This window comes from Trachypithecus francoisi, unplaced genomic scaffold (assembly GCF_009764315.1).
Source record: "Trachypithecus francoisi isolate TF-2019V2 unplaced genomic scaffold, Tfra_2.0 Lachesis_group0, whole genome shotgun sequence".
NCBI lineage: Eukaryota > Metazoa > Chordata > Mammalia > Primates > Cercopithecidae > Trachypithecus > Trachypithecus francoisi.
Window position 1 is genome coordinate 14381258 of NW_022681453.1, and position 22812 is coordinate 14404069.

The following is a 22812-nucleotide window of genomic DNA, read 5'->3' on the forward strand; positions in this document are numbered from 1 at the left end:
CCAGCTGGAAACTACCCAACTGCCATCCAAGGTGCAACAGCTACACAGAATCTTCAGCAGCCGTGAGAATGGATGAGCTGCTGCTACACCTAACTAGATGGTGACTCTCATCACCGTATTCTGAGCGAAAGAAGTCGGATACAGTCTGTGTACTGTATGAAATTCAAAACAGGCAAAACAAACTAATTTACAGATATATGGTAGAAAATCAAGGAAATTATTATCTCTACAACCAGATTCCCTCCAGGGGGAAAGACATAGAAAGGGAAAGGAGAAAGAAAAGAGAAACTTCCGAGAAGAGAAACGCGATCATTCTTCTCTCTTTGCAGAAAATAATTCTTTGGGGGAACAACCAATCAATAAAACAAAGCAGGATGACTGAATAAAAGATCAGGCATATCTGTTATCACAACCAATGTGAATGCATAGAATTCTACTTTTAAAATAAAAAGATCCTCATGTTGGGCAGAAAAAAACCCATCCACATACTACTTATTAGAGACACACCAAAAACAAAGTGGCATCAATAAGGTGAAAGTAAAAAGATGTGGCTGGGCTTGGTGGCTCACACCTGCAATCCCAGAACTTTGGGAGGCTGGGGCGGGCGGATGGCTTGAGCCCAGGAGTTCGACACCAGCCTAGCCAACATAGTGAGACCTCATCTTTACAAAAAAATTTTAAAAATTAGCCAGGTGTGGTGGCATGCACCAATCTCAGTCCCAGCTACCCGGGAGGCTGAGATTGTGGTGAGCTGAGATCACGCCACTGCACTGCAGACTGGGCAACAGAATGAGACCCTGTCTCAAAAAATATTAATTTAAAAAATTAGAAATTAATTAAATGTTTAAAAGATAGGCAGAAATATATTTATATGCAAGCCAAAGTGGCAATGGCAATGTTAATCTTTAAAAATGATTCAAGACAAATGATTTAAACAGAAAAAGCTATTTTGTGTTGAAAAAGGCACAAATTGCAATATGTAACATCATAAAGTTCTGTCCATCAATAAAATAACATCAAACATATGAAACAAAATCAATCAGCAAAACATGAGAAATTGGAAAATCTCTCTTGCAGTGGGAGAGTCTTCTCCAACTCACTCTGTCCTTGAGAGATGGAATAGCTATACAACTATTAATAAAATAATACTAATAATTAGAGCAATACATTATTTTAAAACCTTATTGGGTGTGCCCAAGCAAATTTATAACCTTAAAGATGTTTATTATTGAATAACAGAGAATGAAAATAAATGACCTAAATACTCCAATCAAAAAACTGTAAAAAGTAGAAAATAAACCAGAGGAAAATCTGAAGGAAAAAAAGTACAAAATATAAAATTGTACCTTAATCAATTAGAAGAACCGCCAAAATTAAGAATGAACTCTGATCTGGATCTTTGAAAAAACAAGTAATGTTACATGGGACAAAGGGCATGTTTTCTATTGGTAGGGTGTAACCCACTAAGATAATACAGCAGGCATGAACCCTGTATTCCTCACAACACAGCTTTGAAACATAGAAAGGAAGAATTGTGCAAGAAGAAATAGACAAATTCTTAATTTTTGCAGTAAACTTCTTAGAAATCAACAAATTATGTAGCCGTAAAATATGTCAGGTGTTGAGATAATTTGAATAACACAATCAACAAGCCTGATCCAATCAGTTATGCCTCAAACTTTGTTCTAAAACACACACTTTTAACTTTTATTTTAGGTTCGGGAGTACATGTGCAGGTTTGTTACTTAAGTAAACTTGCGTCACAGGGGTTTGTTGTACAGATTATTTCATCACCCAGATACTATGCCTTGGATCCAACAGTGATTTTTTCTGCTCCTCTCCCTCCTCTCTTAGATCACTAAAACCAAGGAGACCCCAGGAACAATGCTGCTGTTGTTCCCCTCGATGTGTCCGTGTGTTCTCATCATTTAGCTCCCACTTATAAGTGAGAACATATGGTATTTGGTTTTCTGTTCCTGCATTAATTTGCTAAGGATAATGGCCTCCAGCTCCATCCATTTTCCCGCAAAAGACATATCTCATTCTTTTTTATGGCTGCATAGTATTCCATGGTGTTTGTGTAACACATTTTCTTTATCCAGAGTCATTGATGGGCCGTTAGGTTGATTCCATGTCTTGGCTCTTGTGAATAGTGTTGCAATGAACATTTGTGAAAACACACACTTTCATTTCAGACGCACAAGTAACACTCACTAAGACTAACCAAATACTAAGCCACAAATAAAACCTCAAAAAATTCAAAAATGCAGAAATAATTAAATTCATATTCAGTCATGCATTACTTAATGACAGGGATACAGTGTGAGAAATGCATTGTTAGGCAATTTCATCACCATGCAAACATAAGACTGTGCTTACACACGCCTAGATGGTACATATATATTTTTATGTATATGTATTTTTTCATCAGGAAAACCAAATGTCCCAGCACCATTACTGAATATCGCTCATTTCCCTTACTTGTCTGCAATGCCACTATCAAGTACCATATATCAGTTTTCTATATATGCTCCATTATAATCTTATGGAACGACTCTTGTATATGTGGTCTGTAATCGACTGAAATGTCATTATGTGGCGTATGACTGTAGTGATACAGAGAAAAAGAAACTCTCATTCCTCCCTAGAACTAACCACCAGGAAATTAAATAACACCCTTCTATATAACTCTTGGGCTAAATAAGAAATATACTGTGAAATTATAAGCAATACAGAAATGAATGACAATGAGGCCAGTGCGTATCAAATCCTGTGAAATATGGCTAAAGTGGGACTCAGAGGAAAATTTACGGAATTAACTGAAAATACTAGAACACAAGGAAGTCTAAAATAATGAACTAAGCACACTACTCAAGAGGTTACAAAAAGAGCAATAAAATAACCACATGGAGGCATCCGCTTCTCATTTTGGTATATTTTCTTCTACTTTTTTTCTTTAAAAAAAAAAGATTATGAGCAATATTTTTTAAGAAAAAAATGTAGAAGAAAATATACCAAAATGAGAAGCATATGTCTCTACGTGGTGGGACTCCAGGGGAAGTCTCCTTTCTTTAGGTTCAACTATGTTTTCTAATTTTCTACAATAAACATGCACTACTTTTATAATCCGTTTAAAAAAAAGAAAGAAAGCTGCTTTTGGAGTACTATCGTGAGTCACTCCTACTGCAGCCTAAAAGCCTGCATGTTTCAACTGTTCCCTTAACAGCATGCCTACTTTACAGACAAGGAAACTGAGGTCACAGGCCCAGACCTTTTTCTTAAGCCCCAGCACTAATGATACAGCAAAAACCAGCAGTCGCCACTCCAGAGAGGCTCCTGGCAGACTTAATTCCAGGAAGCTCTGCCATCCCACCCACAGCCAACCTCCAGGACTACCCAAGAAAAGAGAAAAGAGTCAGCTCAAGTTTGCACATGTTTAATCCCTGCTCTCCTGGTCCCAGATTCCAGAATCCTTCCAGGCTGTACTTCCCTTCTCCTGCTCACCCAAGGCCTGGTCATCCACCACACTTCTCACCAGGATGCCAAAGCCAGACCCATTCTCCCAGGGGTTACTCTTCCCCACCCTGGCTGTTGTTGAAGATGGACACATGACCTAGGTCAAACCTCCATCTGGCCCCATTCAGCAAAGGCAAGGCAGGAGGAGGAAGGGGTAGGGAGGTCAGAAGCCCGTCTGGGGCTGCAGCAGCCAGCACAGGAACAGGAGGCAGGCAGAGGCGCAGGGACCTGAGAAGGCTCCATTGTTCATTTGCTTCTTGATCCATTTGGTGTATTTGGTGACGCGGGTGTACACGCCTGGATTCTGTGCCTTGGCGCAGGCCTTTTCCCAGGACAACACCCCAGCCAGAATCCATCTGCCCTCAACTTCACAAGCCAATGGCCCTCCAGAATCCCCCTAGGCAAAAAGAGAGGAGTGATGGAGGCTGTGGGTCCAGCTGGGCCTGCGGGGCCCTGGGGACCCGGGGACCCATGCCCACCCTCTGAGCTCTGCTGGGAGGGTTTTCACTCCCCCAGGGCCTCACTACTTGGGGGCCTCTTTCGGCTCCTCAGCTGGGACCCATACCCCAGAAACGGGGCAAAAGTCAGCATCACAGGGGAAGGGAGACAGGAACAGAGCACTGCCAGGTGATGGTGACAGAGGGAGGCCGGGCCAACCCCGCCCCAGGGAACTGCCTCCACCCAGGAGTGGTTCCCAACAGAAGTGGAGCTACCAGAACCTCCCAGAAACTCACATAGCACAAGTTTTCTCCATAATTAGTGGCACAGATCATGTCCCCCAGGACAAGGGGGACAACTGGGGGAAAGAAGGACTTCTTGTGGTAATGCTGGTCACACCTCTTGTTGTCCATGATAAACACCTCAGCCTCCTGCAGCTCTGGGGTCAGTGTGGAGTTGGCTGTGGAGCCCAGGAGGGTGAGCAGTGACCTCTCACTTCACCCAATCCTGACCTCTGTCCAGGGTCCTGTCCCCTTCACTCTGGAGACTCAGCCCAGCCACCCCCTGTCATACCTCCATGCCCTCCCCTCCTTTACCGGCCCCTCCCCCTGCAGTGCAGGCCTTGTCTGAGAAGTCCCCGCCCTCAAAGGCTCTGAGTCCAGATCCCCTTCTTGGGAAACTTCTGCTTCTGAACCAAGCCAGCCATAACTCAAGTCTCATTGCAGCTGCTTCCAATCTGGTGCCCAGCCCCACGCAGCTTCCCTGCAGACTGTCAGCTCTGCTGGCATGGCCGCTCTCTCCACCTTCGTTAACACTCGCTCCTCCTCCAGGGCCTCAAGGCAGTCCCTCTGCCCAGAGCTCATTCCGGATCCCTCCCAGCTGGATCTCAAGACCATCAGACAAGAACTTTGCCTTGTTTTCCTCAGCCTGTGCCCACACCCACACCCAATCATGACTTCCCTCCAGGCAGGGCATGCATTTCTAATCCCAAGGGCTGGGTGCTGACACTCAAAGTGTGTCAAGTGAATGAATGAGTGAATGCCCAGTTCTGAGCTTCTGTAAGACACAGATGGTCATGCCCAGCCCAGGCACTACCAGGCCTGAATGAGGTGTCCACATAAACAGTGACAATGGTCACCACATGAGGAGTGGTCCTAACACATTCAGAGAACCAGGTCCAGCAGGAAAGGCCCCAGAAGGAAAGGAGTGTGCTCTCGGTGGTACCGCACCCACCTCCCATCCCATCCTGCTCACCTGAAAACCGCTGCTTAACCTGGCTCCAGCCAGTCACCCAACACTGTGTCCCAACCTTCAGGTTAAAGGTGGGTTCCGGGAGGCAGATGGGCTGCACATACTCACTGAAGGTGACAGGTGTTTGAAGTTGAACAAGGGCAACGTCACCCATGATGAAGGTCCGGCCCCAGTACTTGGGGTGCATAATGATGTCCCTCACAGGGACCTGGACGGCCCTGCTGAAGTTCATGGGCTGCAGCTTGGAGGTGCCAAGCACCACTGAGTACTCTTTGGTGCTGTGGGAGACAGAGAGCCCCACTTGGTAGGTATCAGACTCCCAAGCAGGAACACACTCCTACCCTACTCCTGCGGGGACGCAGCCCTACCCCCTTAGCAGGAGTCCTGCCTCCACCCCATCTGCCTAATCTAGCCTGAGGGCACTGAAGTTCGGAGAGCTGCCTGCCTCCTCATTCATCATTCAAACTGATTCAAGGTGGCCTGGTCTGTGTGCTGTGCGTGCAGGTGTGGAAGTGTTGGTGTACACATATGCTCTCATGTGTGATGGGGTAGGGGGCATGTTCTGGGTTTTCCTGTTGCTCAGTTGAGGGTGCAATCTTTGTTGCCTCGGGCTCCTGCCCTAGCTCAGTCCCTGGTCCCCAGGAGACCCCGAGCACAATTCTCACCTATCCCAGATGCCCTTCCCACTTCCTCCCTCCCTCCCTCCCACACTGTTTCACTCAGGAAATGAGGAAGCTGAACTGGGCCCATGGTAGCTCGTGGTCTCCAAGCCCTGGACATATGGGCCACACTCACCCTTGGATGCAGTGGGCCGCAGTCACCACCCAGCTGGGGTCAATGATGGCCCCTCCACATACGTGCTCATTTTCCATCCGGAGGCTCACCTCCCAGGGCCAATGGCGGGTCATTTCCAAATCCTCCGACCACCAGGGCTCACCACAAACTTCAGGAAGAAGTGTGCCGGGGAGACACAGCAACCACATAGAGAAGGATGAGAAAGACTGAGACCTAGACGCCCTACAGGGCCAATGTGCACAAAGCTGTAAAGTCAGGGCCTCTTCCCATTTCAGAGATGGGGAGAGTGAGGGTGAGAGAAGGGCAATGGCCTCTGCCCAAGAGCTTGATGGAAAGTGACAATGACAGAGGTAAAAAGCATCAAGGCAGACACATGGAGAGAGAGAGATTCTGAGTCCCAGGGAGCCTTCAGCCCAGGACCTCAAAACAAAGGCAAGCAGAGAAGGAGCCCCAAGGCAAGAAATGCGTTTTCTTGCATCTGGGGAAGTTCCTCCACCACTTCTGAAAAGCTATAATGCTTGCTGCATTTCTTAGATGCAGAAGGCCTCTGTCCCCCACACTGCTCAGAGTCAAGAGAAGCTCCTGACTTCTGTGTCAGCAGTTTTCACATTGAATATTCAAAGTGCCAGCAGGGAGACCCCAGAGGCCCCTCACTCACAGGCCACACACTCAGTCTGCACACAGTTCTATCAGTCAAGTTATATGGTTGTATGAATGTATGAAGAAACACAGATGCAAGCATTCTAAATGAAATAGTAGCTAACATTGTATTTTTAAAAAATCAATGCACCATGATGATTAAGGATTGGCCCAGGAGTGCAAGGCTGGTTCCACATTAGAAGAATTCTCAGTGGATTCTCCACATAAAAGGCTCTAACAATCTGAAGACAGAAAGACCATGTGCTTTCCTCCATGGACACAGAAAAAGGCATTTGAAAAATTTAACACATATTTATGACTTATAAAAAAACCCCTCTTATTAAACTAGAAATAGACGGAAAATCCTTAACTTTACAAAAGTTAGATATACCCCAAACTTACAACAAACATCATACAACACTAAAGAACAGGCGGAAAAGAACCTATCCCACCAGAGACCAGGAATAAGGACACTTTGTGGAAGGAGGGCAGAGGAAATAATTGAGAGAACGCAAGGGGGCTGCTGGGTGCTGGTTTAGCCTACTTTTCTTTTGTTTTTTTTTTTGAGACAGGGTCTCGCTCTATCACCCAGGCTGCAGTGCAGTGTCACTGCTCACTGCAGCCTTGACCTCCCAGGCTCAAGCAATCCTCTCACCTCAGCCTCCCGAGTCACTGGGACTACAGGCGGTTGCCACGACACCTGGCTAATTTTTTAATAATTTTTTATAGACACAGTCTTGCTATGTTGCCAGGGCTGGTCTCAAACTCCTGGGCTCAAGCAATCCTCACACTTCAGCCTCTCTACGTACTTATTCTACTTTTTAACCTGGGTGGTGATGACACAGGTGTGCCCACTGTGTGACAATTCCTTCAGCTGGACCTTCATAATTTGTGCTTTTTGGAATGCATATAATACTTCAATAAAACAATATCCTTTTAAAAACGATAATGTTTTTCTATCCCAGCACAACCAACTAGAAAATATACTGAAGTAAGATATGTTTTCAGCAGCAAAAAAATGCTAAAGTTCATAGAATTAACTTACCTAACACCACATAAGACTCCTGTGGTAATAAATTTAAAACTCTAATAAAGGACACAGAAAATGATCAGCATAAATGGCAAGACAATCCCTGCTTTTAAAAGAACAGTTAAGGCCTGGCGCGGTGGCTTATGCCTGTAATCCCAGCACTTTGGGAAGCGGAGGCAAGCAGATCACGAGGTCAAGAGTTCGAGACCAGCCTGGCCAACATAGTGAAACCCCGTCTCTACTAAAAATACAAAAAAATTAGCTGGGCATGGTGGCGGACGCCTGTAATCCCAACTACTCAGGAGGCTGAGGCAGGAGAATTGCTTGAATCTGGGGGCCAGGGGTTGCAGTGAGCTGAGATCACACCACTGCACTCCAGCCTGGGCAATAGTGCAAGATTCTGTCTCAAAAAAAAGAAAAAAAAAGAAAGAAAAAAAGACAGCTAAATATTTTAGATGTAATTTTTCCAAAATTAATCTATAAATTCATTTTGTAAGTTAGAATTTTTAAGAAACTTGATAAACTTATTCTGAAACTGAAACAGAAAAATAAAGTTCTATGAATGGCTCAGTCTTTGAAAAAGCACAGCAAAGAAGGGCCATTTGTCCTAGCAGATATTAAGACACATGTGAAAGCCATAATAATAAAAACAATGTGGCACTGTCACAAGGACAGACAATGGAAAGTGACAACGGAAAAGAATAGAAAACTTGAGATTGTTCCATGTGCTGCACAAACTTGATGTAAATAAAGGAGCCACCACAATCAGTGGGTAATAGAAGGACTGTTAAGTACGTGGTGTTGGGAAAACTGGCTCAATATAAGAGAAATAAGAAAACCAAAACTGGATTCCTTACTAATAGCACTTGAAGATCTAAAGGTGAAAGGTAAAACTGTAAAATTAATAAATCATATGACATGAGGTAGGAAAGGACTCCTTAAAACCTCAAACACAAACCATAAAGCATAAACTGATTAACCTGATTATATCAAAATCGAGGGGTTTTGCCCCGGGAACAAAGTTAACAGACAGAGGACAGATAGGGAGGAAATATTTGCAATATCTAAAATGAACACAAGACTTTTATTAGAAATATGCAAGAAACTTTAGGAAACCAACAAGAAAAAAAACCAAAGGTAATAGGCAAAGGATAGAGACAAGCAATTTATTAGAAGAGGAAACTCAAGAAACCAACAATATATTGAGACATGATCAAACTCATCAGTAATGAGAAAAATGAAAATTAAATCAATAAGTGATTTTTTAATCTATTAGATTGGCAAAAAATGTAAAAGCAGGATCACACTAAGGGTTGGTAGGTCTGTGCCAACCTATACACCTTCATGCACTGCTGAAGTAGGAGTCTGAAGAACTGACCACATTAGAACATGGATGGTAGATAAAAGTATGGTATCAATGTACACTTTTGAAGTTGTTAAGTGTACTGTTGTTATGGAAGAGAATATTCTCAGAAAATATATACCAAAGTATTTAGCAATAAAGAGCCATGCTGTATGTTACCCTCCACTGATTCTGAAAAAAATTATATATGTGTGTGTGTTCCTTGTACTACTTGTATTTTTGCAGTGTTTTGTAAGTTTAAAATTATTTCCAAATTTAAAAAATGTCTTAATGAGGCTGAATTAAAAGAGGGGAGAACAAAAAGAGATACAGAGAACATACCATTTATGTAAATTAAAAATACATGCACACAAGACAGCAATATGTGTTTTTACAAGAGCACACACAAACAGAATGATTCCCCAGAAAGATTAAGCGGGTGGAGAAGGGGGAATGGGAGTGGAGCCTGGACAGAAACAAGGATAACTAACTTAATCCATCAGTCATCCAATCTATAATGAATCAGGGTAGAGTTCTGGCAGGACCAATGAGAATGGAGGCCTATAAACTGAAGAACAGGAGTAACCCAACTCTCCATGCCTAAAGTGTAAGGAAAAAGACAGGAAACCCAGAAGAGCTGGGCTCTGCTGACGTTGCCACAAGGCCCAGGAAGCTCTATCTGCAACTGAACGGCTTAGAGCTCGAAAGGTTTTGTGTGCAAAAGGGTCTGAGATGAGGCCTGGGCAGAATTCCAAGAGGCTCAGCATTCCTACAGCAGGCCAAGATCCTCTTTCCTCTAGACTGTTAGGTCTGTATGTTCTGGTAGCTGCAGGCTGTTCTTTAGAAAACAGACCCCTTAGACCAAATGCCTGTTTCCTACAGACCCAGAACCACTGCCTATGTGACTCCCTTCAGACATACCCTCCCAAGAGCTTCAGCTTTTCCTGCAGCAGGATCTCACCCTACCTACCTGGATTGGTTGTGTCCTGTTTATAACCTGGAGGAGAAAAGAGGGACAGAGATGAAGCAAGCATTCATGACAGAATGACAGCAAAGTTGTGCGTTTTAAAATTAGTTCATTCATTCATTCACCAAATAGGTCCTAATCTCTCACTCTGGTCCCAGCCTGGAGCCAGAGGCCAGGGAGACAGAGGCGTGTCAAATAGAGCCTACTCTCAAGGAATACAGTGTCCAGCAGCGTGGACAGAGGTAAATACACAACCACCTGCATGAGATCAGTGCAGGGACAGGGCGGCAGGCTTCAGGGGACCCCAGAAGAACTGGTGGACAGAAAAGACCACTTCAGTGGTAGGAGGACTTACTGTGCCAGGTGTTAAAGATGAGAAGGTGAAACAGAAATGAAAAGTGATCATCACATTCCTTGTAGCAGGAACTTCGTCCTGTATGCCAGAGACTCCAGAGGAAGAGAAGAGGCAAGGCCTGTGATGGCAAGAGATGAGCCAGGGGAGGAGAGTCAGGCATTAGTCATGAAGGCCTCGAAAGCTGAGCCAAGAAGCCAGGGTGAGACCCTCTGGGAAAAGGGAGATCAACAGAGGTATGACTGAGCCAGGCTTGTATTGTGAAAGCAGTATAGATATTAGACAGGAAGATGACAAGACTGAGGGCACTGAGATCCCACCAGAGGCTCTGCGGAACCAAGGCAAGAAATGAGGAGGTCTGAATGAGGAAGTGGCTGTGAGAACAGACACGGTGAGCTGTGTGGGCGACTTAGGCACATGGGTGGGTCTAGGATCACACCCCAGTTTCTGGTTTTGGAGAAAAGTGCCTGCCATCCACTTAGGAAACAATGAGAGAAGCCAGTTGGCAGGAAGAAGAAGACCTCAGCATTGACCCCAAGGGGTTGAGATGTTTCTAGGTCTTTCAGGTAGAGATGTCCAGGAGGCAGCTGCACATCCAGACATGTTTTATGAGGCACCATCACATAAATGGCAGCTCAAGTGAGTTCACCCAGTGAGCAGTTAAGAGGGGAGGAGCAGGAAAAAGAGAGCAGCTTAGGGGGCACGAACACGTCAGGGAGGAACATGTCTGTGGCATGGGACAGACACAGAGGAGGGGGGAGTTACCCTTGAGGTAGAGGAGACTCAGGAGACTGCAGAAAATGAAAGAGGAGGGAGTGATACAAAGGTCAGGGATGATCAGGGTAGAGACAGCCCAGGAAAGAGCTAAGGGTTAAGTGGGGAGCGAGGAGGCACTGGTGGGAAGCATGGAGTGAAGACAATTGGGAGGTCTGGCAGTGCAGAGGCAAGAGATGGGGAGGAAAATCAGCAAAGCGAAAACAAGAGGGTACCTATGAGAGAGGATGGTGGAGGGAGTGTCGTACAGGAAGAGCCCACACAGCAGGGCACAGGTGAGCCGCTGGCCCTGCACCAGAAGCAGGTCTCTCTGACTCCTAAAGAAGTCGGTGAGGGTGGTGCTGAGCAATCCAGCTTGGAGGAGCCCCTGTGGGTTTGGGGATTGGGTTCAGGAAGACAGCACCTGAATCCCGTGTTTTCTGAGGGAATGATGGGCTGCTAGGGAGGCAAGCTGGGTTGGAATAGAGGATCTGGGAAGAAGGTGAATTTTAGAATACTCCTGTAGTGGATGGGGACCAAGAATTTTCCTGGGCCAAAGAGCATGTCCAAGTGGGGTCTCCAGTGGGGCTCAGCTCCGTAGGAAGATCACAGCCGGGGGTGGAGGGGGAGCCTATGAGAGGCCTGAGGGCGGCTCGGTTGGTAGGGACATTAGCCATGGTGTCCAGACTGGGAGCGAAGGAAAAGACTGCCAGTGGAGAAGAGAAGGCAGGGGTTCCCCACAACGCTGGTCCAAGGGGCTGTAGGACAGGTGTGGCCTGACGGAGGAGGCCAGAGGGCGCAGGAGTTTGAGATCCTGGAATTGCCCTAGCGAGGTCCTGGGCGCGAGTAGTAGAGGAAAGCTGATCGAGGGGTGCGTAGGCCGCAAAAATCCCCGACCCAGGAGTAGACAGCCACACCCAAGGGGCAGTCCCCCGCCTCCAAGGCCAGGCACGGAGCCGGAGGCGGAGCAGGGCTGGGGGCCCGGGAGAAGGAAGGTAGAGCTGCAGAGGAGCGCCCACCTCACCCCAGCTCAGCGGCAGCAGAAGCAGCGGCAGCACGACGTGGCGGCTCAGGACCGAGGGCCTGGAAGTTCCGGGCCCCACGCCAAGGCTCAACCGCGAGACAGCCATGAGGCTCGGGAGGTGCCACCTGGCGGCTGCGGAGACGGTTCCCGAGAGCCCGGCACGTGCCTGGCGTCGGCACACGTGACCGCACTGTAGCACGTGATGGCGCCGGGAACTCCTGACAGCTCACCATGAAACTGACGCATTTCCCTCACCTCCACCTCCTGCCTGTTCTTGAGGAGCCCTGTGTCTGTGATTGCTCCCAGCGTGGCGGGCCTCATGAAAGCACCCCCAAGGGTTTTAAGTTGGTGACAATGCCCCGAGAACCTGGCCGGTGAAGGTGCACCGCATCCCTGGACTACTAATGGCATCTTGTTGCCCAGCCTCTGACTACACCCTTGATTCCCTGGGCCCAGTGCACTGGAGAGTTTCACAATTACTCTTGCTTTGAGAATCTGGAAAGATGGCGAAAGCACAAATAAGGAAAAGAACGGTAAGGCTATGGAATCAGAGAAGATGTATTTGAAAAAGTGGTATTTGAGCTGGATCTAAGATCACTATAAAATAAGGACTCTTGGGGGAGACCAGAGAAAGGAAACGCATGTGTCCTCTTCCACAGACAACCAGTAAGATCGTGGCAGCTAAAAGGAATGGGGTGGTTTGTGCCAGGCCTTGGGCTTCCACAGGGATTTTTTGCAGAAGATGCTGTCTTTGGATCTGCTAGGTATGGCAGAGATTGGGAGGTGATCAGCTAGACTTGGAGCCACATTCCCTCCCCAGCCTGGCACTTAAGTGGGTCCGCATGAATAGAGGTGATGTGTGCCACTTCCATGCCAAGGCAGTCAACAGGAGGTTGCCTTTTCTATTGTTAATGCAGAGCATTGCTTCTCAAAGTGAGGTCTCCAGACCAGCAGTATTAGCATCAGCCAGGAACTTAGAAATGGACATTCTTTAGGTCTTTTGGGTAAATGTACATTCTTTTAAGGTCTTTCTACCTGAAAGACAGAGAATGTAGGCCCCATCCCAGACCTACAGGATTGAAAACTCCAGGGGTGGAACCAGGAACCAGGAATCTATAATTTTGTTTTAAGAGATGAGGTTTTCTGGCCGGGCGCGGTGGCTCAAGCCTGTAATCCCAGCACTTTGGGAGGCCGAGACGGGTGGATCACGAGGTTAGGCGATCGAGACCATCCTGGCTAACACGGTGAAACCCCGTCTCTACTAAAAAAAAAATACAAAAATCGGCCGGGCGCGGTGGCTCAAGCCTGTAATCCCAGCACTTTGGGAGGCCGAGACGGGCGGATCACGAGGTCAGGAGATCGAGACCATCCTGGCTAACACGGTGAAACCCCGACTCTACTAAAAATACAAAAAAAAAAAAAAAAAAAAAAAACTAGCCGGGCGAGGTGGCGGCGCCTGTAGTCTCAAAAAAAAAAAAAAAAAAAAAGAGAAAAGAAAAGAAAAAAAATACAAAAATCTAGCCGGGTGAGGTGGCGGGCGCCTGTAGTCCCAGCTACTCAGGAGGCTGAGGCAGGAGAATGGTGGGAACCCGGGAGGCGGAGCTTGCAGTGAGCTGAGATCCGGCCACTGCACTCCAGCCTGGGCGATAGAGTGAGACTCCGTCTCAAAAAAAAAAAAAAAAAAAAGAGAGATGAGGTTTCCTCCTGTTCCCCAGGCTGGAGGGCAGTGGTGTGATTACACATCTCTGCAGCCTCAAACTCCTGGGCTCAAGACGTCTTCCTGCTCAGCCTCCAGAGTAGCTGGGACTACAGGCACAGGCCACCATCCCCAGTTAATTTTTTTTAAGAGACATGTTACATGCTCAGGCTGGTCTCAAGCTCTTGGCCTCAAGGGATCCTCCTGCCTTAGTCTCCCAAGTAGCTGGGATTATAGGGATGAGCCACTGTACGGCCAGTAATCTGTATTTCACAAGCCTTAGGGGATTCTGATGCAGGTAAAGCATTAACTATAGGACTGAGAGCAAGCCACGAGATGGAGAAAGCTATCTGCTGACCAAGAACGCTGTAACGGGATGTTCTAGGAAAAAAGTTAAATTTGTTTTATTAATCTATGAATAAATCAGTGGTTTCTTAAAGCAGGTGGTGCTATATTCATTAAGAGACTGGGTTTGATGTAAGCTGTCAGCCTCTCGGCCTCAGCCTTCCTCAGGCAACAGAAGGGACTGATACAGACTGTCCACTGAAGCGCACCCATACCTGGGGGTTAAACATTCAACCCTAGAAGGGCAAAGGGCAAGAGGTTGGGAGGGGGTTGATCAGCAGCTAGACAGAGAGACTCCAGGACACCAGACTTTGTAATGAGAGGAGAGAACCTATGTATACTACAGTGAATCTCTCTTGCCCTTCTCCCGATGGGATCGCATCTTTGGTAGCCAAGTGGGAGGGAGCAGCAAGGAGAAGCAGTAGATGAAGAGAAATATTTCTCACACCCGAACTTCACTCCTGGGCCCAGTTCCAGTGTCTCTTGATCCCCTATCCCTAACTGTAGAGACTGTTAAACTCAACTACAGAGCTCCCTGCAGAGATGCTGATGGCTATAACAGGCATACAGGGAACAAGACCCATTGGCTAAAACCATCCCTAGAGCTCATGTCTGAGGAGGCAGGGCCTCACCTGTCCTTCTACGTTTTAGTAAGAACCATAAATAGCTTCCTTAGTTAAATGGGAAGCCAGTTCTCTATAGAGTATGTTATATTCAACCAAACTCCCCAGTGAGCAGAGCTTCAGAAACAGGAGACTCTCCAAACATTTATTCAGTTGATTTCTGAAAACTCCACACTCTGTAACTGCCTCAACACAACTTGTGGTGTCCCTGAAAGTGGCCACTAGGCCACTGAGGAAGGGGATGCCAAGAATGGGTTGCTCCAAAAGAACTAGTGTGGCAGAGGCTGTCCACTGGCAGATGGATCCACACTGGGCTGCAGGGGATCTTCTCCCAGCCCCAGACAGTGGAGCCAGAGTGGAAGTCCCAGGCCTCACACCTCTGCAGGGACCTGGTGACGCTTCCTTCACTCTCTCTGAGCAATCACCCAGCTGGCTGGTTTCACAAAGTCTCAGGTGGGAGCCCTGAAACCAGAACCACGTTGAACGCTTGCTTCACCATTGATGTCTCTTCTTTGATAGATGTTCCCCCAGATATTGATGAGTCACCGTGGCCCACCTGGCAGGGCGGCTGGCCCTCTAGCTGCAATCGGTTCACTCCCTCCTTCCCACCAGCCAGAGCACAGCCCTGGTCCAGGCACGGCTCAGGCAGGTGACCAGAGCACCAGGCAGGGGCATGTTCCAGGCCCCATTCTCCCTGCCATGCTCTATTGTATGGATCTCCAGAGGGTCCGTGGATTCCAACTGGGATTTGCAGAAAGGGCATTGGGAAGGAGTGGGAGGTTGGTCAGTGAGACTCCGAAACAGCAGAAGAGTGGAATGGGGTCTGATCACGGGGTCACCAGGATGCCCAGGGGCATCAGCAGACACAGGACTAGGATGAGGGAGTCTGCTGAATTCAGGCAGGAAGCTTGTCTCAGGTGATCAATAATCCATTTCTTGTAGAAACTAACTTCTGTGTAAACTCCAGGGTATCCTTTGCGACCGCAGCCAACGCCCCAGCTCACAATCCCCACCTGGAACCATGTGCCATTTAATTCACAGACCAGGGGCCCCCCAGAATCTCCCTGGAAAAAGAAAGATAGTCACTGTAGGAAAGAAATAGGATCCACATCAGAGCAGGCTAATTGCACTGCAATGGGCTGCAGAGCTAGGCACTCAGGGGGCTTCCCCAGGAACCCGTAAGACCCTCCCTAGCCTTGGGTATCAGTCAGTATGAGATCTGAGAATCGACAATTTCCAATAAACTAAAATCATGTACCGACTAAAAAGGTGTGTTCCAAAAAACAGAATATACATAATGAAATCGTGCCTACTCTGAGACAATAATGAGTCAAGTGCTTACCTGAGTACACTGCCTGCCACACAGAAGGCGCTCAAGACATGGAGCATGTATTGTTGGTGGGACCTGCCTGATTCACCCCTCCTCCCACTCCAGGCTGTGTCAGCTGCTCTCTCCTGAAGGATCAGGTAGGCTGCCCAGGAGAGCCTTGGTGGCTTGTCCTCATGTCCCATTACCATGAATAAGGGTAACGGAGAGGCTAGGAGATAACCCAGGCCCTACTGGCTGGGGATGAGGAAGCTTTGAGGAGACAACTACAGTGCTGAGGTAGCAAGAGGCCCATGAACTGACCTGACAAGAATCCTTCCCTTGGTCATTATAGCCACAGACGGTCCCCCTCGTGACCATTTTACTCTTGGCTACACTCTTCTTCTTGATCATCTCACGACATTGCTCATGACGCATAATGTTTAGCTCAGCCTCCTGAAGAACAAATGGCTCTGATCCTGAAACTGCAAAGAGACGACTTACAAGAGAGTGGATCTTCACAAAGGGATATAACAGGAGCGCCTAGTGCCCACTCTGAGTCCTGATCAGTGTGTTTAACACAACTGCCCGAATTAAAGGAAGTCAGGGCAGTGGATATTGGCCCCACTTGACATAGAAGGAAACTTGAGCCTAATGTTGACATGGGGAAAGGAAAGGACAAGAAGCAAAATCAAGACAGTAAAAGGAAAAACAGATCAGAAGAGAGGCAAGACACTGTCAGCCTGAAAAATGACAACCAAGTATCTGTCACTCTGAGTATCAGCAGAAATGACAGGCTGTCCTGTGCATCAATAAAGCATCTTTACTTTCTAGAGCAGGATCACAGACTCTTGGACAGGTAGTGCCTCTCCCTAAGGATAGGAGCCCCCACAGCCTCACTGGCAGGGTTGCTCTGGCTTGGCCTACACTGCTAGGGTGAAGAAGTTCGACCCATCAAGGCAGGAACTTCTAGTGGGGGTTGGCTCCTATTGGCAGACAGCTCATCGCCCTCAGCTGAAATTCACCCTGAAGAGAACCCACTACGCCTGGCCCCCAAGCCCCCAGGTCCCAATGTGACAACAGAAATTCATAGCATAGTTGTTAAATTACTTCCTGGCAGCATCTTCTCCACCCTCCTCCCTCACCCACATGCTAGAAAATGGCCTGCCTGCCTCTCCCAATAGCTTGCAGACCAAGCCCAGCCCACCAGGCTGTCCCACCTCAGCATCCTGTCTGTCTCACCACTCTCTGACACTCGGCCCCATCCAGTCACCCAGCACTCTGTCCCAGTTTCCACTTCAAAAAGTTTTTCCGGGAGGCACACAGGCTGGATGTGTGAGGAATAATTCACAGAGTAGACAAGCAGAGCAAGGGCAATGTCGTTTGTCAAACTGGCAAAATCAAAATTGCTAGGAAAAATGATGTCTTCAACAGGGATCACCAGTGCGTTTTTGGAACCAGCATTCAAGTCAGTGTCTCCCAGCTTCACCTTGTATTCCAAATCACTGTTAAGAGAAAAGATGGCCTTCACAGATATCCTGGCGGGGGGTGGGGGGGGCATCTATGCTCCCCTTCCACACCTTCCAGGTGCTTCCCAGCCTGGTCCCATCTTCCTATGCCAGCCAGCAGCCACCTCCCTTCCTGCAAACCACATCCCCCCAGGACTGCTGACCACTTTAGCCGGTGGTCCCCAGATCAGCGGCGGCGGCAACACCTGGAAACTTGTTAGAAATGCTAATCCTCAGATCTCACCCAGACTGGATAAAAACTATGGGGCTGTCACCCCCTTTTACAGATGAGGAAGAGGAAGTTCAGGGAGGGGGACAGACTGGCTCCAGGTCCCGCAGCCTGATCAGGGCCCAAGCTCTGAGCCCCAAACACTCACCTAAAGACACAGTGGGCGGCAGTGAGCACCCAGCGCCTGTCGATGAGGGAGCCTCCGCAGAGGTGTTTGTCTTCGGTCTGGAGGCTCACCTGCCAGGGCCACTTCCTGTTTAGGGCTGGCAGTCCTCCAATTATCCTTGAAACACGGTGGCCACAGGCTGGTGGGCTCAGTAAAGAGAGGGGACTGGAAGTGAAGCCACTACCTTCCCCCCACCCCCACCAGGCTGCCCAGGGCGGAGGCGGGTTATCCTCTCTCTCAAATCCTGTAGGTCAGGGTCTTACCCTCAACCTCCCTGAGCCAAGCTGCGTCCCCTTTGACCTCCCAGGCAGGCCAGGACAGATCTAGCACCAGAAACAATACCCTGAGAAAATTGCCTTCCAAGGTCAGAGATCCCGTCGGATTCCAAGGCTTCTCCCACTGTAGATGCTGAAGTAACCCAGGATCCTGGAGGCCCTGCGGGCGCTGAAGTCCCTGGAGCTACAGAGGTTTCTGGAATTTTTGGGAATTTCGGGTGCACAGGAGGTGTCCGGGCTTCTGGGCTTGCCAGGTTCACTCTGGAATCCTCCTGGGGTCGGTATGGCTCACCTGGTGAAGACCGGGACCCGTGGCAAACAGGAGCTGGCCTGGCGGCGCCTCCTCCGCGTCTGCCTGTTCCCACAACACCCCCACTGCCACCCCACACCCAGCGTGGGCGCAGCCCCGCCCCGCCCCGCCCTGCCCTATCCAGTCCCGGCCTTACTGAGCAGGGGCTGAAGAACCTGAAGCCAGATCAGGAAGTGGAGGCTCAGGCGTGCGCCTCCACGGCCCCTGCGTAGGCCATCCTGGGACGCCATGGGCACAGTCAGCACGCCTCGCGGCGGCTCCGCCCTGGTCCTGGTGTTAGCCGAAACCCGGTGTGCCAGCAGAGACCTGAGGCAGCTCTCGCGATCCCCAATCACTCAGCAAAAACGAATCCGGGTAGTACTGTGAAGGAAGCGGCTTTCAATATGTTATTCGTCCTATGAACCTTAAGATAGAGATTTTCGTGGATTATCCAGTTGAGTGTAATTTTTTTTTTTCGATGGAGTCTCGCTCTTTCGACCAGGCTAGAGTGTAGTGGCATGATCTCAGATCATTGCAGCCTCCACCTCCCAGGTTCAAGCGATTCTCCTGCCTCAGCCTCCCAAGTAGCTAGGATCACAGGTGCGGGCCACTACGCCTGGCTAATTTTTGTATTTTTAGTAGAGACGGGGTTTCACCATGTTGCCCAGGCTGGTCTCAAACTCCTGACCTCACGTGATCCTCCCGCCTCAGCCTCTCAAAGTGCTGGGACTATAGGGGTAAGCCACTGCGTCCGGTCCAAGTTGAGTGTAATCTAATCACTGGATACCCTTCAAAGCAGCAGAAAATACAGTCTACCCAGTGGAAGATTTCAAGTGAAACAGAAAGAGCCTGCTGGCCTGCTGCCTGGGGTTCCAGCTACTCCGAAGGCTGTGGCGGAAGGGTCACTGCAGCCCCGGGGTTTGCCTACAGCCTGGACAATATATTGAAATGCCATCTCTTTAAAACAAAACAAAACAGAACAAAGTATGATAAACAGAAAACACAAAACAAGATGGCTATAATCAGTCCTAATACAATAGCAATTGTGTTACATGTAAATGTGTTGAAAAAACCAAACAAAACAAAGACTTTATAATTAGAGAAAAAAGATATCTTCCAGAAATATACTATATGAAGAGACAAATTTAAAACAAAAAGATACAGATAAATTGGAAAGGGGGTATAGAAAAAGAAATACCAAGCAAATCTGAAACACAAAGTAAGTGGTATAGCAATTTTCTTCCTAGATCATAGTATTTAAGGTAAGATCATGATAAAGGGACAAAGAGGAATCTTATTATATAAAGTAAAAATAAGAAATGATCAAGACGATGCAGAGAAAAGCCTATAATACACAAAGAAACAGGTGACCAATTAATGGGAGACTGGAGTTTTTGATATGTTCCCCTTAAGAAACTGCTGGATTACACAGACAAAATTAAGCAAAGATAAAGAAGATTTGACTATTACAATTAATCATCTTCACCTTAGCTGTATAATAAAATTTACAACTACCGACAGAGAACCCTTGCTCAATGACCACAAAGGGAACATTCAGAAATTATGCCACAGAGAACAACAAACTCCAGGGAATCATTGGCATATAGATTCTGTTCTTAAGTAACAAGTCAATAATATTAAAATCAGTTTTTAACATATCAAAAAATCCCATCTTTCTGAAACAAAAACAAAACCCTTCTAAGTGATTCTCCTATAAAAAGAAAATCATGAGGGAAATAATGAACATTTAGAGGTGACTGCCAATGAAAACACTACATATCAAAGCATATGTGATGCAGATAGACCAGTCCCAGAAAGTAATTTACAGCTTTGACAAGATCAGAAAAGAAAGACTGATAGCAAATGAGCTAAACATCCAACTCAGAAAGTTAAAAGGATCAATGGAGTAAACTCAAAGAAAGAATTTGAGACAAAGGAGAAAATAATGGAAAAAGGAGACAGAAATCAATAAAGTAGCCAGGCACAGTGTATCAGGCCTGTAACACCAACACTTTGGGAGGCTGCGGTGGGAGAATTGCTTGAGCCCAGGAGTTCAAGACCAGCCTGGCAACATAGTGAGACCCTGTCTCTACTAAAAATAAAAAAAACCATCAGGTATGGTGGTGTGCACCTATAGTCCCAGCTACTTGGGAAGATGAGACAGGAGAATCGTTTGCGCCCATGAGTTCAAGGGTACACTGAGCTATGATCAGGCTGCTGCACTTCAGCCTGGGTGATAGAGTGACACCCTCTCTCTTAAAAAAAAAAAAAAGGAAATCAATAAATAGAGAAAAAATTATGGAGAGAATTAGCACAATCAGAATTTTGTTATTTGAAAAGCCTAATAAAATAGACAACAATCTAGTAAGATTAAGATAAAAGAAAAAAAGCAAAATACAAAATGAAAAAGGGAAAGCAACTTAAAGAGATATTTTTTAATTACCTATGATAGATATTTTTAACTATAAAGGAATATTGGCTGGAAACTGTGGCTCATGCCTATAATCCCAACACTTTGGGCAACTGAGGCAGGAGGATTGCTTGAGCCCAGGAGTTTGAGACCAGCCTAGGCAACATAGTGAGACCCTGTCTCTGAATCAAATAAAATAAAATAAATTAGCTGAGCATAGTAGTGCATGCCTGTAGTCCTAGCTACTCAGGAGGCTGAGGCAAGAGGATCACTTGAGCCTAGGAGGTTGAAGTTATAGTAAGCTATGATTGTACCACTGCACTCCAGTCTGGGTAACAGAGCAAGACCCGAAAAAAAAAGAAAGAGAGAGAGGAGAGAGAGAGAGAGAGAGAGAGAAGAAAGAAAGAAGTTATTGAATGCTGACTTCTCCTTCTGGCCATGGAATATAAAAAGATTGACCTTCCCACCTGAAACAACCAAAAATGGACAAAAATCTGAAACAATAGTTTTTAAGACACTGGACACCAACCAAAAAAAATAGAATCCCTAATAGATGGGGAACAAATGGAGTAAGCCCTATGATTGTCTCAGGTTTATGACTGAGAGAATTTCCAGGCCATAGTACAGAGAAGGAGAACGCAGGCAGAATCCAGCAGGCTCCTGGATGTGAGCAGGTATTGCTGAGGCCAGGAACACAGAGGCAGCTATGTTGACAAAATACTGCAGAGGAGAGAGTCGCACAAAGAAAGAACACAAAGATCTGCAGAGGTTCCCTGCTGTAGTTTGGAGGTTTGTCCCCTCCACATCTCATGTTGAAATTTGATCCCCAGTGCTGGAAGTGGGGCCTAATGGTATGTGTCAGGGTCACAGGGGTGGATCTCTCATGAATAGATTAATACCCTTCTTGGAAGAGCAGGAGTGAGTGAGTTCTCACTATATTAGCTGCCAAGAGAGCTGGTTGTTAAAAAGAGCCTGGCACATCCACGTCCCCTCTCTTGCTTCCTCTCTTGCCATGTGATCTCTATATACTAGCTCCCCTTTGCCTTCTGCCATGAGAGGAAGAAGCCTGAGGCTCTCATCAGAAGCAGATGCTGGCACCATGCTTCTTTACAGCCTAGAGAACCATGAGCCAAATAAACCTCTTTTTCTTATAAATTACCCAGCCTCAGGTATTCCTTTATAGCAACAGAAATACTCCCCCTTGAGTATTAAACTGAGTACTGGTCAGTGCATGTCTGTGAGGAAACAACCTGAAGCTAGAGAAATAACCACGGAAAGAATTAGAAGTAACAATGCCTGGTGCTCACACAGGGCCAAGAATAGAGCCTGCTTCCATTAGTTGGACAAAATAACTCAAGATTCACAGAGCAGTGGGTGGAGTATCCAGGAAGGTCTTGCCTCAGCAATGGGGAATCATTAGGCCTAGACTGAGAATTGTCCAGCTTAAAAAAATCTTAAAAGCAAGATCTGAAAAGATCAAACAGTTTCCAAGTAATTTAAATGCATCCCAAAACAAAGCTCAAGAATATTTATGAGAATATGAAAATGTCAAACAGCCAACAAGGTAAAAGTCACAATATCCAGTATCCAATCAAAGAATACCCAACATGCAAGAAGCATGAAAATATAACTGATAATGATGGGAATCATCAATTAATTTTATCTTCTTCAAACTGACACAGATGTTAAATGCTCAGGCGAGAGCATTAAAACAGTCATTATAACTTTAAGTTATACATATACATATATATTCAAAAAGTTCAGGAGAGATATCTAAGATGAAAAATGACCCAAATCAAACTTCTAAAAATGAAAACTACCGTGTATGTTAGAAATACACTCATGGGATTAGTAGCAT

General features: G+C 46.8%; 3 protein-coding genes across 6 annotated transcripts in view; all 3 read right to left on the reverse strand.

Moving 5' to 3' along the window:
- Positions 1-3420: 3420 nt before the first annotated feature.
- On the reverse strand, positions 3421-12270 carry LOC117080260 (putative serine protease 45). 4 transcript variants are annotated; one of them, XM_033205140.1, is made up of 6 exons: positions 12108-12270; positions 9982-10008; positions 6001-6148; positions 5209-5483; positions 4251-4414; positions 3421-3913 (listed from the first exon to the last, which is right to left on the reverse strand). In XM_033205140.1, exons 1-6 carry the CDS (start codon positions 12211-12213, stop codon positions 3680-3682), a joined length of 954 nt encoding a protein of 317 aa, XP_033061031.1. In that variant the 5' UTR covers positions 12214-12270; the 3' UTR covers positions 3421-3679. The 4 variants fall into 4 exon arrangements, with proteins under 4 accessions (XP_033061031.1, XP_033061040.1, XP_033061051.1 ...); XM_033205149.1 differs by having other exon boundaries at positions 12103-12181; XM_033205160.1 differs by lacking the exon at positions 9982-10008 and having other exon boundaries at positions 12103-12185.
- Positions 12271-14902: 2632 nt separating this feature from the next.
- LOC117076266 (serine protease 44-like) lies at positions 14903-18795 on the reverse strand. The gene is made up of 7 exons (XM_033199574.1): positions 18702-18795; positions 18548-18610; positions 18323-18451; positions 17963-18119; positions 17320-17582; positions 16402-16562; positions 14903-15835 (listed from the first exon to the last, which is right to left on the reverse strand). Exons 1-7 carry the CDS (start codon positions 18793-18795, stop codon positions 15599-15601), a joined length of 1104 nt encoding a protein of 367 aa, XP_033055465.1. The 3' UTR covers positions 14903-15598.
- Positions 18792-22812, reverse strand: part of LOC117080277 (serine protease 44) — a 40265-nt gene continuing 36244 nt past the window's right edge. The window contains exon 5 of the mRNA XM_033205189.1: positions 18792-18925. Within this exon, the coding sequence (XP_033061080.1) occupies positions 18842-18925 (84 nt within the window). The 3' untranslated portion in view covers positions 18792-18841. The remainder of the gene's footprint in view (positions 18926-22812) is intronic.

Excerpts from the sequence above, each read along its gene's own strand:
- LOC117080260 (XM_033205140.1), bottom strand. The coding sequence starts at position 12,213 with ATGGCTGTCTCGCGGTTGAGCCTTGGCGTGGGGCCCGGAACTTCCAGG. Across the intron at positions 5,484-6,000 it reads GCGGCCCACTGCATCCAAGG|CACCAAAGAGTACTCAGTGG; the intron begins GTGAGTGTGGCC and ends TGTCTCCCACAG. Across the intron at positions 3,914-4,250 it reads ATGGAGAAAACTTGTGCTAT|GGGGATTCTGGAGGGCCATT; the intron begins GTGAGTTTCTGG and ends CTTTTTGCCTAG.
- LOC117076266 (XM_033199574.1), bottom strand. The coding sequence starts at position 18,795 with ATGGCGTCCCAGGATGGCCTACGCAGGGGCCGTGGAGGCGCACGCCTG. Across the intron at positions 18,452-18,547 it reads CGGGTCCCGGTCTTCACCAG|AAACCTCTGTAGCTCCAGGG; the intron begins GTGAGCCATACC and ends CAAAAATTCCAG. Across the intron at positions 16,563-17,319 it reads GGGCCGAGTGTCAGAGAGTG|TTTCAGGATCAGAGCCATTT; the intron begins GTGAGACAGACA and ends GTCTCTTTGCAG.